Source organism: Tinamus guttatus, unplaced genomic scaffold (assembly GCF_059628265.1).
Source record: "Tinamus guttatus ecotype Peru unplaced genomic scaffold, ASM5962826v1 Tinamus_guttatus_pri_ptg000260l, whole genome shotgun sequence".
NCBI classification, from domain to species: domain Eukaryota; kingdom Metazoa; phylum Chordata; class Aves; order Tinamiformes; family Tinamidae; genus Tinamus; species Tinamus guttatus.
The window spans coordinates 5,505,952-5,522,696 of NW_028288794.1; the positions used below are offsets into that span (position 1 = coordinate 5,505,952).

At 47.4% G+C, this 16,745-nt stretch overlaps 1 protein-coding gene across 1 annotated transcript; it reads left to right on the forward strand.

Moving 5' to 3' along the window:
• Positions 1 to 1,106: 1,106 nt before the first annotated feature.
• Positions 1,107 to 10,498, forward strand: CHRNA1 (cholinergic receptor nicotinic alpha 1 subunit). Its single transcript, XM_010211793.2, has 9 exons — positions 1,107 to 1,149; positions 3,167 to 3,312; positions 3,478 to 3,522; positions 3,959 to 4,068; positions 4,686 to 4,881; positions 5,317 to 5,554; positions 6,719 to 6,942; positions 8,105 to 8,344; positions 10,181 to 10,498. Exons 1-9 carry the CDS (start codon positions 1,107 to 1,109, stop codon positions 10,310 to 10,312), a joined length of 1,374 nt encoding a protein of 457 aa, XP_010210095.1. The 3' UTR covers positions 10,313 to 10,498.
• Positions 10,499 to 16,745: the final 6,247 nt, after the last annotated feature.

Consider the following 16,745-nt stretch of genomic DNA (forward strand, 5'->3'; position numbering starts at 1 on the left):
GGAGGGGCTGAGCAAAAAAACAAACAAACAAAAATATCCAGCCCCCCCCCCCAAAAAAAAAAAAACAGTGAGAAACCCACAGAAAGCAGAAAAGGATTCTCATAAGAAATAAAAAGTATATCTGGTGTCAACCAGAGGCAAAGCTTTTGTGGAAAATATTTTGGGGAAGAAGCTTGGATCACTATGTAAAAATGGTTGTGTCAGGGCATCCAGTCCAACATCTTGTCTCCAAAGAGTAGATGTCTAGGGAAAAGCACAAGAACAGGGCAAGCAGTTAGCAATTTTTCCTCAGAACACCCTGTTGTCCTCCTCTGAGTCAGAGAGTTGATAGTTTCGGGGTTTGTATTTATCAATTTTTTTCTTTTTTGGGAGAGGAATGCACACGAATATCTGGTGACCATGAATTCCTCTAGCACAGTGCTACAACTTATTTAATTGCTGCATGAAGAAGTGGCTTGGCTTAACTGGCAACTCTACACTTCACTTGATGCCCTCTGCTTTTTGTATTGGAAGAATGAGTGAATCTGAAGTCTACCTTCTGCAGACCCATCAGTGTCTTACAGAGTGCACCAGCCCTTTCTCTCCCTGATTCCATACTCTTATCTTCCACAGCATCAATTCCCAGAGCACAGTCCATACAACAGCGAGAAGACATCAGAGCAATAACCAACTGAGCTCAGTTTTTCCCAGGAAGAAACAAATCCCGGATCTGGCGAGTTATTCGTGTCATAGAGGGTAACACGCAGCGGCATGTGTTCCGTCTGGGAACGTTTTGAGTGATCTCCCTGATATGATCAGTTATTCTACAGATAATCCTTTCTTGTTTTTATTTATTTTAACTGCAAAACACATTGCCACGCAGAAGAAACAACCTTCCGCAAACCATAGCAGATACTTGACCATGGAAATACAGTGTGCTCCCGTTCCCAAGCTGGTGCAGCGGCCCTCAGCTGTCATTCCCCAAAAGCAGGTGGTGTAAACCAACACCTCGGCGGTTATATCCTGCCTGGCAGGACACAGCACAGCCCCCCTCTTCGGGAGGCTCCACGAAGCCTGCGGGCCCCACGGACGCTCCTCCATCTCTGAGCGCAGCAAGCGGCAGGCGGATGATGAAGCTCCCTGGTCTTCTCCTCCTGCTCTTCTCCTCAGGTAAGCGTGTCCCATGCATCACCTTCCACTGAGGCTTGTGCCTTTTGCAATGTGTAGGACCGTGGCTCTGTGTATATGTGGTATAAACAAGCGTGCGCTCCCACAACAACATGTTCTGTTTTATGAGCTCCTGAGGGGGGAAAAAATACAGGCTCTTTTAAGTGAGTTTTGGAGTGCTTTGGCAACAGCTAAAAATATTTGTATCTTGGAATGCCAAATATTTTTAAGAAAGATGTTTTTGTGTTTAATTGCTTTCCCTCGTTTGTCCTCTTTTTGCCGTGCTCTCGTGCTATATTTATTTCAAAATGCTGAGGGTTCTCATAAACATGGATCAAAAGGTAACATTTCATAACAAGAATTTTCCCTGAGTTGTGGAGCTACTGGCAAGGAAGCAGAGCTGATTGGCAGCTGCATGTGTTGTGCCAGGGTTGGACTTAGATCTGACTTCTTAAACTGTCCCTTGGAAGGGTAAGTATTTTGTGATCCTAAACATTTTCTGTGAAATTCAAGAAGTACACTACATTTCTGCCAAGGCATATTGGCAGGTAACAATTGTGACTGATTTTAATGGGATTAATAAGTCATAATAAAATGCTTAGCTTGGATGCAGTGCCGTGGTCAGGGTTTACCTATTGAAAGCTGAGCCCTCGCTGGCAGCGAAAGCAAGCAGTGCCTGGCTGCGAAGAGTACGCGTACAGTGTGTCAATGACTTCCAAATATTTTAATGCCACCTAATGACAGGAAGAGGATGAGACGGTATCCTTGGCATCCCAGTTCAGCTACATGAGAGGACCTCATGACGAGTCATTTCGGAAGTGAGGGGAAATCTTGGCTTATTTTGGTGTCAGTAGCAAAATTCTTGTGACTTCAATGGCCAAGATTCAAGCTAAGAGGGAGAAAGGGCAAGGACAGGCTTGTTTCTAGGCTAGTCTTGCTTGTGTGGAAACTAATTCCTGCTGGAAGGATCAGTCTCAGAAAGCAACAAAGATGGGTCCCCATTCCCTGTTACTACTTTTAAAAACACACACCCTTTTATTTGCTTTATTCCCTGTAACCAGTGAAGTAGCTACAGTCTGGACACCTGATGCAGTTGCTTGGTCTCACAACTCGTTCTGGAAATGTGACCTGAATATTTTTCTGGGAAGTAGAAATCTAAGCTCTTGCCCTTTGGGCAAATGATGATGTGCATGGCTAAAGCTGCACCCCATCAAAGCTGCTACTTGCCATATTCACTCATTGTATGCTGCTTGCAAGACTACATACCTCAGTTGACAGAAAAGATGTGGGATAAGAAAATGAAATTAAAATGAAATAAGAATTTGACAAATATGAAGCAAAATTATGTTGTTTGAAAGGAAAGGTGGTTTTCTTCTTCACACTGGGCCTGAAATTGCTGGTTTTGATTCAGTTTCATTTGAGACAGAAAGTAAAACAAAAATGTTTTAGTGGGCAAGAGAGTACAGGAAATAAAAATATAAGAACATATTGTTTCCTTCTCTCTCATCATAAGCACAGCTAGAGAGCTCCCATCATGAGCAGGAGCTGCTGCTTTGCTTAGACTGCAGGAGAGAAGGACCTGTCGAGGCCGTGCTTTTACCTAAGTGACTGAGTTTCTGATTTGCCTATTCTTTCATGTTAATGATATCAGCTTCTCCATAGAATCAAGGATGCAGAGAACAACAATGTTGAAAATCTCTGATTTCAGTGCCTTTTGCTCTGCTCAAATGTCCAGAAGTTTCAAAGGCCACTATATTTGCAGGTGCAAAACCCTGAGGGAGTTTCCTAATGCCAAGTTTGAGCTTCCTCCATCAGGGTTATTAATTTTTGTCCATCTCCTGGTTGGAGACTGTTGTTGCCTTGATGTGCCTGCAGATCAGGCAGGTGACCACCCCAGCCAACGGTGGTTGCGATGCACATGTGAAATAAGAGGGGTCACACCAACGGCCCCGGTGTCCCCGTTGATAGTGTCTCCCTTTCACCCCTTGCACCTCGCTGATGTCGGCCCTGCTCCCCGCAGCCGGGCTGGGCGTCTGCTACGAGCATGAGACGCGCCTCGTTGAAGACCTCTTCAGGGACTACAACAAGGTGGTGCGCCCCGTGGAAGACCATCGGGATGCCGTCGTCGTCACCGTCGGGCTGCAGCTCATCCAGCTTATTAATGTGGTACAGTATGAGTGTGTGGTACATGCTCAACTGCTAGATTACATGGTGTCACCAAGCAGGGTCATTTTCTCAGGAAATGGTCTTTCTCCATTAATCCTGATGTTGGCTACTACTTCTTCCTTTTCTTACCCCCCTTTTTTTCTTTTTCTTTTTTTTTTTTTTAAGGATGAAGTAAATCAGATTGTAACAACGAATGTACGTCTGAAACAGGTAACTCTAAACAGTGCTAAGCCCTTTATTCCTGTTTAAATAAGCACAGTGGATGCAGCCAGGAATGAACTACTCTGTTATGATTCCTGAGGCAGCTTGGACAGATGGTTCAGCTAATAGAGTATTTCTTCATTCTGGACTCTTAAAAGTAAGGTCCACAAAACAGTGAGATCCTTCTAAAAAGAATTTTGCATGTGGATGTTCTTTTTCTGATATTATTTCTAACCGTAAGCTTCCGGTATACGTATTTTGGATTTGTTGTTTGTTTTTAAGCCAAAATTTAAATTTGTGTAAAATTCTACCTAGGAGGTAGCATATGTTTTATGTTTATCTGCAAATCCCCAAAACAAATGAGTTAAGTATTTCCGGGAAATATTAAAACTACTTCCAACCGTATTGGAATACGTTCTTGTTGGTTAAAACTTTTCCCCTTTAGCAATGGACAGATGTCAACCTAAAATGGAATCCAGAAGAATATGGTGGTGTCAAAAAAATCCGCATCCCATCAGATGACATTTGGCGCCCAGACCTTGTTCTTTACAACAAGTAAGGAGTGACAACTATTTGGGAAGGAAGAGGGATCTGAGCAGTTAAATGGAGTAGGGGGTGGACAGCAGCAGCCAGAGGGCTGGTTCCCGCTATCTATTCCTTATTCCTGTTGCAGAGCAGCCTCCTTCCCACCCCTAGAGTTCAGAGCTGAGTAGAGATAGGCTTTGTCAGACGACTAGACTTCATCTGGGCCAGTGGATCACATCCTCAGAGAGAACTTCTCCATGAGGGAGCATGGTGAGGCTGGGGAGAGGAGGCTATCCCCAATCAGGGAAATTCATTGGGGTTCATGCCTGGACTATCAACCAAGGAGGAAACTGCTCACTTAGCAAAGACAGTATTGACAGTAGGTCAATAAAGAAAAGAAACCAGGGCCACCTTTTGAAACCATTGCCTGCCTTTGTAGTCAGATGAAAACATTTGAGTGCCTGATGACTTTTGGTCTAAAACTTCTAAATTTTGTATTGTCAATTTTCAAATTTGCTAGCCAGTTATCTCAACATGATCTCTCTGCCCAGTGTTCTTCCCTCCATAACTGCTTCAGACAACCCTCTGCTATGATAATGTTAGTCATGCTGTCCATATTGCTGCTAATGTCCTTTCTCCTTTTGCAGTGCAGACGGTGATTTTGCTATTGTTAAATACACCAAAGTTCTTTTAGAACATACAGGCCTCATCACCTGGACACCACCAGCTATTTTTAAAAGTTACTGTGAAATCATAGTCACACACTTTCCATTTGACGAGCAGAACTGTAGTATGAAGTTGGGCACTTGGACGTATGATGGTACAGTGGTTGTTATTAACCCGGTAAGCAGTAATTTTGTAACTGGGGAAAGCAGTAAGGATCTGGATATATTTTTAGGGAAATCTAAGATTTCATATGTAACATCTTCTTACATTACTGCCTGCTTTATTTTTCTTATTTTTTGAGGGGTGGTTCTTTCTGCTCATGATTTTCTGTTTACAAGGACTCTCTTCTTGTCTCCTCAGGGATGTCCCCTATCTCTAGATATTTCGTCAGTCTTTCTTCTTAGTTGACTAGTTGACTCTAAGTTGATTCTAAGTTGAATTCTACGTAAAAATAAAATAAAATAATTAAAAAAAACATAGATAAGAATGGTTGGTTTTCTCACAAAAATGGATGAAATGCCTGAGGTATTGAGCATCCTATTCCTAAGTGAATGCCAAGTTTTGATTTTGTTCAGAACATCTAACATTAAGAATTTTTATTTTTGCTGCCAGGAGAGCGATCGCCCAGATCTGAGCAATTTTATGGAGAGTGGTGAGTGGGTGATGAAGGATTACCGAGGCTGGAAGCACTGGGTTTACTACGCTTGCTGCCCTGACACCCCCTACCTGGATATTACATATCACTTCCTCATGCAGCGCCTGCCTCTCTACTTCATTGTGAATGTCATCATTCCTTGTCTGCTCTTCTCCTTTCTGACTGGGTTAGTTTTTTATCTACCCACAGATTCAGGTATGTGAATTTATTCGCTTTGATGCCATAAAAACTGTTCTAACAAGTTGTTGAGAGATTCTGAGAACTTCAAGTCCCAGCCAAATCTGGGGGCTGCAGATGCTCAGCACTTACTAAAAAATCAAACACTGCAGCTCACAATACTAGTTTTAAACATTCTGTAAATGAAGAGGATGCTCTGGAAACTGAAACCACTGCTATCTAGATAAACTGGACTGATTTCCAGTCTGACTGAAATCAGTCTATTCAGTCAACTTCAATGAAATCTAGATTTGGCCACTTGACTTACAAATCTCGTCCCTTGCATACTTAGTGTGTTAGCAGGCCACACAGCAAGTGAACACATACAAGTGACTAAGACACTTCTGCACAGTGCTGGAGCCCAAACTGCTTCTGCTGTTCTCATGCATAAGCTCATTTGATACAAACAGTAACTCTGGTCTCTTCTGACCTCCCATATGTCCCTCCAGAGCAGCTCTCTTTCTTACTGGAGAAAAGAACTTGCAACTATTTCCAGTGCTGCATTAATCTTTACTTTGCACTAGAAATCTGCCTTTAAACTCCTTCTGCAAAAGAATTTCTATAAAGTTTTCCACCAAAAAGAACATAAAGTGCAACTGGATAGATGATAGATGTGTGAATCATGTCTTATAGTTTGGTTTTGACATCCCTTCTTACTGGAAGATCTCACATCTAAGTTCGGGTGTCAGATATGAATACGTCTGCCCACTCAGCCCAGCGTGAGTCTGCCAGAGAGCAAGGCAAATGAGCCTGCAGGAGATTGGCTCCAAGGAACAAGCACTGATCAGGTGCATACATCTCACTGTTCAAAATCCACAGCCCGTGAAGTGATCTCAGCAAGTAAAAGCAAGTAAACTTTCCGTGCTCATCATCTGTCTCTCAATCTAGTCATGCCTGGTGATTTATTTATTTATTTAACCTTAATGCTGGAGCTGATCCTATCTCAAGCTCTCAGGTTTGGTCAATCTAGCTACTTGCTTTGGACACTAGGAGAGATACTGGCATTCCAGGTGCACACAGATATACGTCTATGAACAGCCATCACCCATATCATACCTTCTCAAACATCATCTCTATGCTGAATGATAGGAACAGCAGTAGGATTGTCTTTTTTTTTTTTTTTTTTTTTTTTTTGCATGGCAGGTGAGAAAATGACTCTCAGCATCTCTGTTTTGCTGTCCCTGACCGTGTTCCTTCTGGTCATTGTGGAACTGATTCCTTCCACGTCCAGCGCAGTGCCTTTGATCGGCAAATACATGCTGTTCACGATGGTGTTCGTCATCGCTTCCATCATCATCACCGTCATAGTCATCAACACCCACCACCGCTCCCCCAGCACCCACACCATGCCGCAGTGGGTCAGGAAGGTGAGCTGCTCGGCTCTGCGTGCTCCCGTTTTCCACTGAGTGTTTCCTTGGCAGGAATTGAGGAAGAAGATGCATTTCTAGGCACAAGAGCTATTGCTCACCGCTTAGCTCTGTGTCCATGCATGCCAAGTTGCTCCTTATCCCAGTGAGCAATTCTGCTGGGTAAGAGCCTTGCAGGGACTAGACGAGGTGAAACAAGGAAAAGAAATGAAAAAGAAATGGTTTGAGTGTAGCTCGCCCACATTACTGATCTGATCCTCCATCAGACTGGGTAACGCTGCTGCCGGACGATGGCCGAGCTCATGCATGCGTCCGGCTGCGGAGCACGGGAGGCATCCGGCATGCCCGTGCGCAGCTTCCCGCTTCCCAGAACACAGCTCATCGAGAGCCACTGTCTGCTCCGTGCTTCTCCACTAAGTCCTGTTACTCCTGAGGCCTTGGGAAGCAGAGAGGCCCTCGCCCATGAATAGTTGGTAATTGGGAGCCACAGAAAAATGGGAAGTGTGTTGTTAAACCAGAGAGGAAGGACCAAAGAGGTGCAATTAGGTCATTCTTTCCATTTTTTTTAAGCCTGCCTCTGTTCATATTAAACCATGACATGAACAGTAGCTTGTTTTACAGATTCTTACATCTTCTAAGGCTGCAGTTTCTACCACATTTGCTTTGCAGCATGAAATATCTCCTGCAGAGGAGACACTGGTCTGGGAGAGTCTTAGAGCCTCTACTGCTCTATGGGAAATTGTTGTAAACCTTATGTGCCCCTATAACAGAAGCATTTACGATAGCAAAGTTAAGCATAAGCAACCAAAAAAAGATCCCTTGTAGCCCACACTTCAAGCCGGATGTGTAAGCAGCATGTTCCAAACAGGACAGAATCGATCCCGGGATGTCAGGGCACATTCCAGGCTGGGATAAGCCTGCCCCATCACACGGAGACGTTGGCCATGTGGTGGGGTGAAATTGTTTCCAGAAAACGTGCAACAGCCTGTGCACAATCCAAAATGCCACGGGCCGTGAGATTATGAAAGCAGCAGCATGAATCTGGCACGTGTGGTGCCACCTTGCAAGGAGGAGCTGCTTGGCAGAGCCAAGCAGGGAGGTTTTGGTGTTGACCATTTGGCTGCTAAACAGGAGCTTTCTTCTTCTGCCACTCTGTTTTCAGGTCTTCATTGACACAATCCCAAACATGATGTTTTTCTCTACAATGAAACGACCATCCAGGGATAGACAAGACCAAAATACTTTTGCAGAAGATATTGATATTTCTGAAATTTCTGGCAAACCAGATCCTACGCCTGTCAATTTCTACTCCCCGCTTATCAAAAACCCAGATGTGAAAAATGCTATAGAGGGAATCAAATACATTGCGGAAACGATGAAATCAGACCAAGAATCCAGTGATGTAAGGCATTTTTTGTGCATGATGCATTTTTGCTTTTAAACTGTTACATCTTATTTTTTTAGAAAAATAGCCATAGCTCACGAAAACACTCCAGACAATTTTGGCTTTAACTGAAGACAGTCTTGTCCCCTTGGTGCAGTCAAAAAGGAGCTATGTATAATAGTCACAGATGGCAATTGAATTGTGGCCAGGAGAAAAAAAAAAAAAAAAAAAAAGTGGCACTGCTAAAGTTTTCTAAATGTGATATTTGAAGCCAGAGAGATGGAGTGACTGTAACTAGCTAAAGCAGTTTCAAAAAATGTGGTAAAGCTCCAAAATGCATTCCTTATGTGTTGCGTTCAGGCCACCCTCACCATGTAGTCAGTAACCCTCTGTTTCCTCTTGAGAGCCAGGAGGCAAGCCCAATGGCAAACTCGTCAGAAATGGTTATATTTAAGAATTGTTAAATGTGACTTTCCGGTTTCGGTAAGGTTTTATTTCATTACTGCATGCTACAAGTAGTCCCTGCAAGTGGAGCATGTCATGAGCCACTCTGATTACGGGCTTTTTCCACGTTGCAAGCCAAAGTAAGGATAAACACGTGTGCAGCCGCATATGGCAGTGCTCCCCAGGAAAACCGAGCTCTGCCTCCTCCTGGCGTGTTCACCACAAACCACCCCCTTTTTCATTTCAGTTATTGCAGCTCACACAGCTTTTAAGTGGATAATTCAGTGTCAGGAGTTCATGTTTTTAAATGATGCCAGATAGATCTCACTGAGATTGCGATGTCTAGAAGACCGAAGCTAGGGAAAACATTCTCTGGGACAGTGTTTTGGCCCATATTCTTGGAATAAAAAGAGGCCTTTCTTTCACAAAGGCAAAATTTAACATCATGATGTTTGTTCCTGTGGACAGATTCCAGGAGCATGTGAAAAGTGTTGGCTCTGGTCTGTGCTCTGGGTGACTCCAGTGCCTTTCTGGAGCTAGCGTGTTACCTGCGGCAGGCTCAATGACTCCAGGGTTCTTGGGCTTCGGTTCCTTCCGTGCTTATGAGGAGACTCTTCAGTTGAATACCGAGTGCCCCCTACGGCAGTGGAGCCCAGCTGCTTGGGTCAACCAAGCAGCACCGATGCCACTTCCAGGAGCTTTTGAAAATCAAATTCCTAAATAAACTGAAGGTTGTGGTTTCTGAAGGGTGAGAGTTCCCTGCCTTCACCTATGAACCACTTAACACAGCACTTGATTATCACGGTGTCCTGTAGATAACTTAAAACAGCCTCTCCTACCCATGGAGCAACTAAGGCAAAAGTAGAGACAGGCTGAGGCCCAAGGGCAGAGGTACAAGGTGATAATCCTGTACTTTGTCCCACACTGTGCTCTTTCTCGTGGTACTGGGTTTCCACATTAATGACTCAGTCAAAATTCTGCCTCAGAGCAAGTACTTTGCAAATTCTTCCAAGGGGAAAAGGTGGTCCCAGATTTTAGCACCTACCCATTGGGGTTGAAAGCAAGGACTGCAGCTCAACTACAAGTTACTTAAGTTCCCTCAAAATAAGCATTTTTGCTTTTTTTACTTTAAGCGCCATTTCAAAAGGAAACAATTCAACCAAAAATTAAACTTTCCATAAGTTCTTTTAAATGTAGCCATTCACCAAATTGTCTGGGGTTTTTAACAGTTTAATTTTGAAACTTGTGTTTCTTGGTCTTTCTGAACCACTATTCCAGTTTTGAAAAAAGAAAGAGCCCTTCCACTGTTGGACCTTTCCACTGTTCGAGATGGAAAACTCCAAAAACATAGAACAAACATAAGAAACCGTTCTGCAGAGGTTGTAACCACCCCCTTTCTTTCTTCCCCAGGCTGCAGAAGAGTGGAAGTTTGTTGCAATGGTGCTTGATCATCTTCTCCTTGGTATTTTTATGCTGGTTTGTATTATTGGAACATTAGCTGTCTTTGCTGGTCGCCTTATTGAATTAAATCAGCAGGGATGAACGTGAAATGGAAACCGCTTGCTGCCCTAGCCAGCATCTGACATGACCATCAAAACCTGGCCAGCCTCGGGAAGTTTCACAGGCAGGAACCGGTCCTCCTGGGAATGGGGTAATAAAATGAAGAGTTCCATACTCAGCACATCTCAGCTGCTGCCCAGTGATGTTTCACTGCCAGAAAAGAAGCCTTTATGCTACTGGTAGACTGAATGGCTGTAAACTAGGTTTTGATCCAGGCTTTACCAGTTATTAAAAATGTCGATGTGTCAATAGGATTGTTTGACTGTAACCTGCAAGTACAATTCTAGTGTATGCTTTAAATTAGCTGAAAATCTGTATCTGATTTTAAACTGCTTTCAGTGTCTGCTCTGTGGTTTATGTATTGGCAATGTCTCAGATGACTCTTCTTGTAACACTAGATATTCCCACTGGTTATATCTCAATTTTCATGGATAAATCTGAAATGACTGACACTAATATGTGCCTCTACCTCTAGAAACTCTTGGTCCAGCAAAGAGGAGGCAGTGAGGGCTTCATAGACAGAAGCTAAAGGATGAATCCAGATTCAGTCATTTTTTGCTGTGAAGTCTCTTGGTAAAGTGCTCTGGCAGGTGACGGTTTTCCACCCTATATTATCCGTGAGCCCTGTGTTGTGACCACCCCGCTAACCCGCAGCCAGGGGAGCATATCGCACCTCAGCGTGCAAGAGAGCAGGTCCTAGAGGTGGTTACCTGGCCGAAGGAAAAGCAAGCCCTGATCTGACCCTCTCTTTAGCCTCCCCTGCCCTTGCTGGCAGGGAGCCGAGGCACGGAGATGCAGCACCAGGAGGAGCATTATGAGGGCAGCCTGCAGTTTAGGTATCAAGTTGACGGAGCCCCGAGTGACCCGAGCAGCCCAAACCCGGCTGAGCGGCAGTGAAATGTGGAGCAGCAGCTCGCTCTCGTGGCAAAATGCAGCGTTGCTGCTGCTCTCTAAAGGCCACTGATAGCGCCACATTTTAAGCAATATTCAACATGGGCAACAAGCCTACATTTGTTTTAATAATGCAATACGGGAATTAAAGCACTGCTGCCTATTCTCCTTAAAAAGGGAAAGAGAGATGTGGGGCAGCTGATACCAGCCTCTCACTTTCCAAGCTAGTTGTCCAAGGTAACAGAGAGATCTGTGTATATCTTCATGGGGGTTTGATGAAATAACTTGTATCATGTTAACGCTGCCCTACACGAAGGCTAATGTCTGCAGTGACTGCTCTGTAGGGCAGACTGGTGACGTTTCAGTGACTGCCGGGCTGCACTGCCTAGCGTTGGCCGGCGGCGTTTTGGTGAGCTGCAGGCCTAACCTTGGCAAATAGTTTGTCTAGGTCAATAGATCATTTGTATCACTCTGCTTGGCCTTACAGTTTTGATGATGGTAATCTTTGGCTCCCTGGACGATCATTACACCTGTAAGCCATTGCAGAAGATATATGCTGGGCTAAACCTCTGCTGACAGCAGCAGGGCTGGCTGCAGCTCTCGCCTGCAGCACGCGGCCCCGGGATGCGGGTGCCCACGCGCAACGAGCTCAGGGCAGCACCGCGGTACCTGCGACCCGTTACGTGGGAGACCGGGGCTGGATGGAAAGGACAGAACAAGCCTCCTAAGGCATTGCTTTTAGCACTAAAAATAACCATAACGCGAGATGATGGTGCAGGCATCCACAGCATCCTCCTCCTGGGGCTTCCAAAGCGCGCGCAGGGCAGGTGTGGGGTCCCGCGCCCGAGGGTGCCCGCTCCCTCGGTGCATGTGTGTGCAGGATGCACGTCAGCCCCTCGCAGCCCCTCGCAGCCCCGCTCCCCTCGCACCGCAGCCAGCCGTCTTCAGCCTCTGCTCCAGGCTCACCTTCATGGTCGCATTTTTCTTAAGCATCACTAACATCGCCTGTTATTAGCATCTGTGCACAGAAACAGAGTACCCATATTTCCTTAAGGACTATTCCTTCTAATCTATATATGTCTATATATCTGTATATCTGTAACTAAAAATTTTCTTCATCTACAAATGAGAGAACAGAATCACCCTCAAGTTTCTCTAAAAAGTGTCAAAAATAATGAAACCCAAACACCACGAGGCAGATCTAAGTTGAATGCATGCTGTGGGACAGGGGTGAGAAGGTGTCCTTCTGACAGTGATAGTGCTCCAAGCAGTTCACTTGCCTCCCTTTTAACTGCCATCTTCTTGCTATTAAAGCACTTCACTTTGATCTTGTCTATAATGCCCTATATGCGTCCTTAACAGAATAGCTCTCTGGAACTTCTCCAGCTTATTTTTAAGTCTGAGTCTCTCTCCAATTTTTAAACAATATTGGCAATTAACTTTCCCCTTCCCATCCCTTTCATAACCTTCAGCTACTTTCCACTGCGCCATGGATATTTTGCTCTCAGGTATGCTCTCCCCTTTAGCACTTGCACATTCAGGGGACCTGACCCCTTGGAGGAGGTTGTTTGGTCTGAATTTGGAAAAGTCCATTACACCATAACACTTCCAAGAGAGCAGTTTCACCTCCAGATGGGTCTGCAATCAGAAGAAGCTGCTGCTCTGCATAGTCACCAGTCAGATAAGCTAAATTTGATGGCCTTAATTCTGTCTCTTCAGCCGGCTACATCTTGGCTATGCAAAACACAGTTGAGTTGAAGCTGTGGAAGAGAAGGAGCAGAAGAGGAGGAGCATGGAAACAGACATTCACTGACCTCTAAAGGCTTGAACATGAGTTCGGATGTGCCAGAGTTGATCAGTCACCACAAACTAGTGTTTACGTCCTGAAAGCTCCTGCCCCAGACCTGATAAAGCATCTCAGCCTCAGGTAGGTGGAGAATTATTGAGATTATTGTTTCCAGTAGCAAGTTCTCAGCTTGTCTCCAGGATACAAGTCACCACCGAGCCCCGCATTGAGGTGTGAAAGCGGCACCAGTGTCATCGGCGTGCTGAGTCAGCGGTTCCTGCTTCCACAGCCATGGGGTGAGGGAATGGGGGGTGAAAGAGGGTGTGTGAGGTAGGGCCTGTGGGGTGCATGACACTGTGCTGGTAACGGTATCAAAAGGAGGCATATTATACCCCAGAAAAGTTTGTTTTCTGGTATGTTGGCCTGTGAGATGTCACCGTTTAAGTCACCATTAGTTTAGCACAACAGAAACGCTTTTGACACTAGGTACATTTAAAAGGTGGCCATACTTGGCTCCAGGCACAGGACCTCGCTTCTTAACGAGGCCTAGATAAAGCCTAGCACAGCTTCCGGGCTGCTAGGCCTACGTTTGGGGAAAGATTCTCTGCCTCTTCCCTAGCTCTGCAGCTTGTCATAATTGTGAAGTTAGTACAAGTCTCCCAAGCTGCTCTGATGAATGTTTCGTGTCCACAGACTCCTAACAAACCTTTGGAGTATCCCTCCTCCCCACTGCCGCTTTCTGGGCATCGAAGTCCAGCTGCAGCCAGGGCGATCACGCACTGCTCCACACAGGATTTGCGAAAACGACCACACTTCATCACCTGATCTGGCATAAAGGGCAGAGCAGAACAAGGATGGGACCATTCCTGGTGCCTGACGCGCCAGGAGCCGACCCACAGAAGGGATGACAGAGGCTCCGTAGGCCAGCATGGAGCTGCGGGGTCACCAGCGGATTCCCTCCAAGGGAGGAGGCCCTTCTAGCGAGGGCTGCTCCCATCCCCTCTCACCCCTGCACAGATCTCCCTCCACCCTAGTGGGCACTGACAGGCAGAGTGTTAGGTCTGTAATGCCCCAAGCACACAGTGACACAAAACCAGAGGTTTTAAATAATTTATTAATTAAAGTTTTCTTTCTTAGTCAGGCTCAGGGGCAAAGGTAGCAGACTCTATTCCCTGTCTGGCAAAGTGATCTCAACATAAGTGAGTTACATGATTGAGGCAAGAAGAATAAATCCCTCATGGGTTATCACAGGGGGTAAGTGACCTTCCCACACCCCTACAAAGTGCAGATCTTAAAGGAGAAGTCCCCAGCGCTTCTTTCCCACTGTTTAATGACATTTTTGCAGCGCCGCACGTGTCTGTGCTACCACCCCTAGCTCTGGGGTGTCCCCACTTGCTGCCCTTGAGGCCATTGCAGGTGGGTGAGGAGAGGAAGCACGAGGGCAGCTCCGTCAGCAGCGTCAGGAGCAGCGGTGTGAGCAGAGGCTGCTCCAAGGCCTTGGGGACTGGTTGCTCTCCTAGTATGATGGGGAGGATGAGACAGCACACGGGGCATGTTTCACCCACACAACTCGCCGCCACGAGCTCTTGTGGAGGCCAAAGGGCTGCCAGCAGCCACTGACACGGCAGCAAGCGCAACCAGGCCCCAGCGCGAGCCCTGGGCGAGCAGCGCTGAGCCCCAGCGCAGCTCAGCACACAGCGCGCGGGGCCCCCCGCTCCCTTCTCCAGTGCCCTGGGCTGCGCGGCCGCCCGGGCCCCCCAGTCGATGCCCGCAGCCGGGGCCGCGCTGCGCGGAGCGGCGCCCCAGAGCCGCGGCCGCCGCTTCCTGCGCCGCGCTGCGGCCGCTATAAATATCCGCCCGGGCGCAGGGCCCCGGCCGCCCCAGCGGCTGCAGCGCCGCCGCCTCCTCCCGTGCCGCGGCCGAGCGCGGTAAGAGAGCGGTGCGGAACACGGGGCCGGGCCGGGGGTGCCGCCGCCGCCGCGGGGCTCGCGCCCTCCGCCGGGGGAGGAGGAGGAGGAGGAAGGGGCGCGGGGCGGCCGGGCCCGCTCCTGCCGGCGGCCTCCGCCTCGCCGCGGGGCAGGGGCAGCGCGGGGCAGCGCGCCTGCCTCTCCCGTCTCCCCGCGGCTGCCGCGCGCTCCCGGCTCCGGAGCGCCTCCCGCTCCTCCCGGGTTGGGGTCCCCCGCTTTCTCCCCGCTCCCGGGGGTCGGCGTGTTCAGGGGATGGAGGGCGGCAGTGGGCGCTGCGTGGCCTCTGTGCTGAGCCCCGAGCCCTCTCGGCAGCGCCTCAGCCCTGAGCAGCGCCCTGGGCTGGCAGCCCTCGCGGCCCTCCCCGCTGCCACGCGTCCCGAGCCGGGGTCAGGCCGTGGGGCGCGAGGGCTGCGCGTGGGCCACGGCGCTTGCGGCACCCCAGCGTGCTCCGCCGAGCAGCGGCATCGGGCGAGTGTCTCTCGCAGCCTCAAGTACTTTGACCTGTGGTGAATGCGAGGGTGATGTTTACGGCTTTGAAGTTTTAAAGCTTTGGCGACAAATGAAGCGGTTCTCTGCCATCAGAGTGAGCTCTCAGGGGCGTTTTGGAGGAGTCAAGTTAAGGAACTTCAAGTAAACAACGTTAAGGTTTTAGCTTGTTTCCCCATTTGTCTGTGCATGCTGCTCTCATGGCTGCACTTCATGTTTTAAGAAAAACATACTCTGCAGCACAGGATCATGTCACTTCTCTGAAAGTTCATGTTCTTCAAGCTACTCAGGCCTCTTTTTTTTTTTTTTTTTAAAGCAAAATAATGCGGAGTTGTGTGACCTTAGGTTGGGTGTGCTTATTCGGGAGCCCCCTATTGGGCACTTTTAAATCCTTTTTCTATGTAATATTCCCCAAAGAAGGGGCTGCTGTAAGTCCTTGACCTGAGAAGCTGCTAGTTTTGAGCTCTAGAAAATGGGCGGTGTGTTTTGCTCCTCTTTTTGTTTTGGGTTTGTTTCGTTTTTGTCTTCGTTTTGGTTACCAGTTCCCTCCTTCAAACCTGATTTTTTAGGCGTGCAATGTGGGGACCTAAGCTGGCTTGTCGGAGTGCTTGGGCCCTGTGTGTTACCCAAGAACTGGTCTCACCTGGCAGGCAGCCCAGGAGCCTGGGTATCAAGAGGGCCCTGAAGATCTCAGCACTCGTGGTAATGTGCTTCCTTCCTAGGCAAAAGGTACCACCTGTGCACAGAGACCTCGGGCAGAGGGTGGAAGTTTAGGTGCTTGCTCCTCTGTCTAACCCGCAGTCTGCTCCTCGTGCAGCACGAGGAACGCTGAGCTGGCCTGTGCGTTCCCCTCTGCTGGAGCCCGCAAGGGGAAGGGCTGTGAAGGAGGAAATGCAGCTGCTGCAGAGTCCCGCTGCCCTCTGTGCAGCGAGCACGTGAGCGGGGGACAGAGCACAGCGACGCAGGAAGAGCAGAGAGGCAGAGCTACAGAGAGAGCTGCAAATAGAGAGGAAAATGTGTAGAAACTCCTGTCACAGTCTGCTTAGTTAGAAACAGGGCAAATGATACACAGTCATATTGTTAGAACTCTATTTCTTTTTTATTTTCCCCCTTTAATAAGAGTCTACATTATTATTCTTCCACAATTGTTGCATTTAATTCTCCTAGCACTGAGTGTGTTTCTTAGTGTCCTCTGACTTTGAGCTGAGCAGGACGTTGTCCTTGGTGCCTGCCTGTCAACTATGTAGATCTTGATGCTGCTGTATGAGTGGCTATTTCCCCAGTT

Coding starts and splice junctions, on each gene's coding strand:
- CHRNA1 (XM_010211793.2), top strand. CDS start 1,107: ATGATGAAGCTCCCTGGTCTTCTCCTCCTGCTCTTCTCCTCAG. Junction 3,523..3,958: donor CGAATGTACGTCTGAAACAG/GTAACTCTAAAC, acceptor TTTCCCCTTTAG/CAATGGACAGATGTCAACCT. Junction 8,345..10,180: donor CAGACCAAGAATCCAGTGAT/GTAAGGCATTTT, acceptor TTTCTTCCCCAG/GCTGCAGAAGAGTGGAAGTT.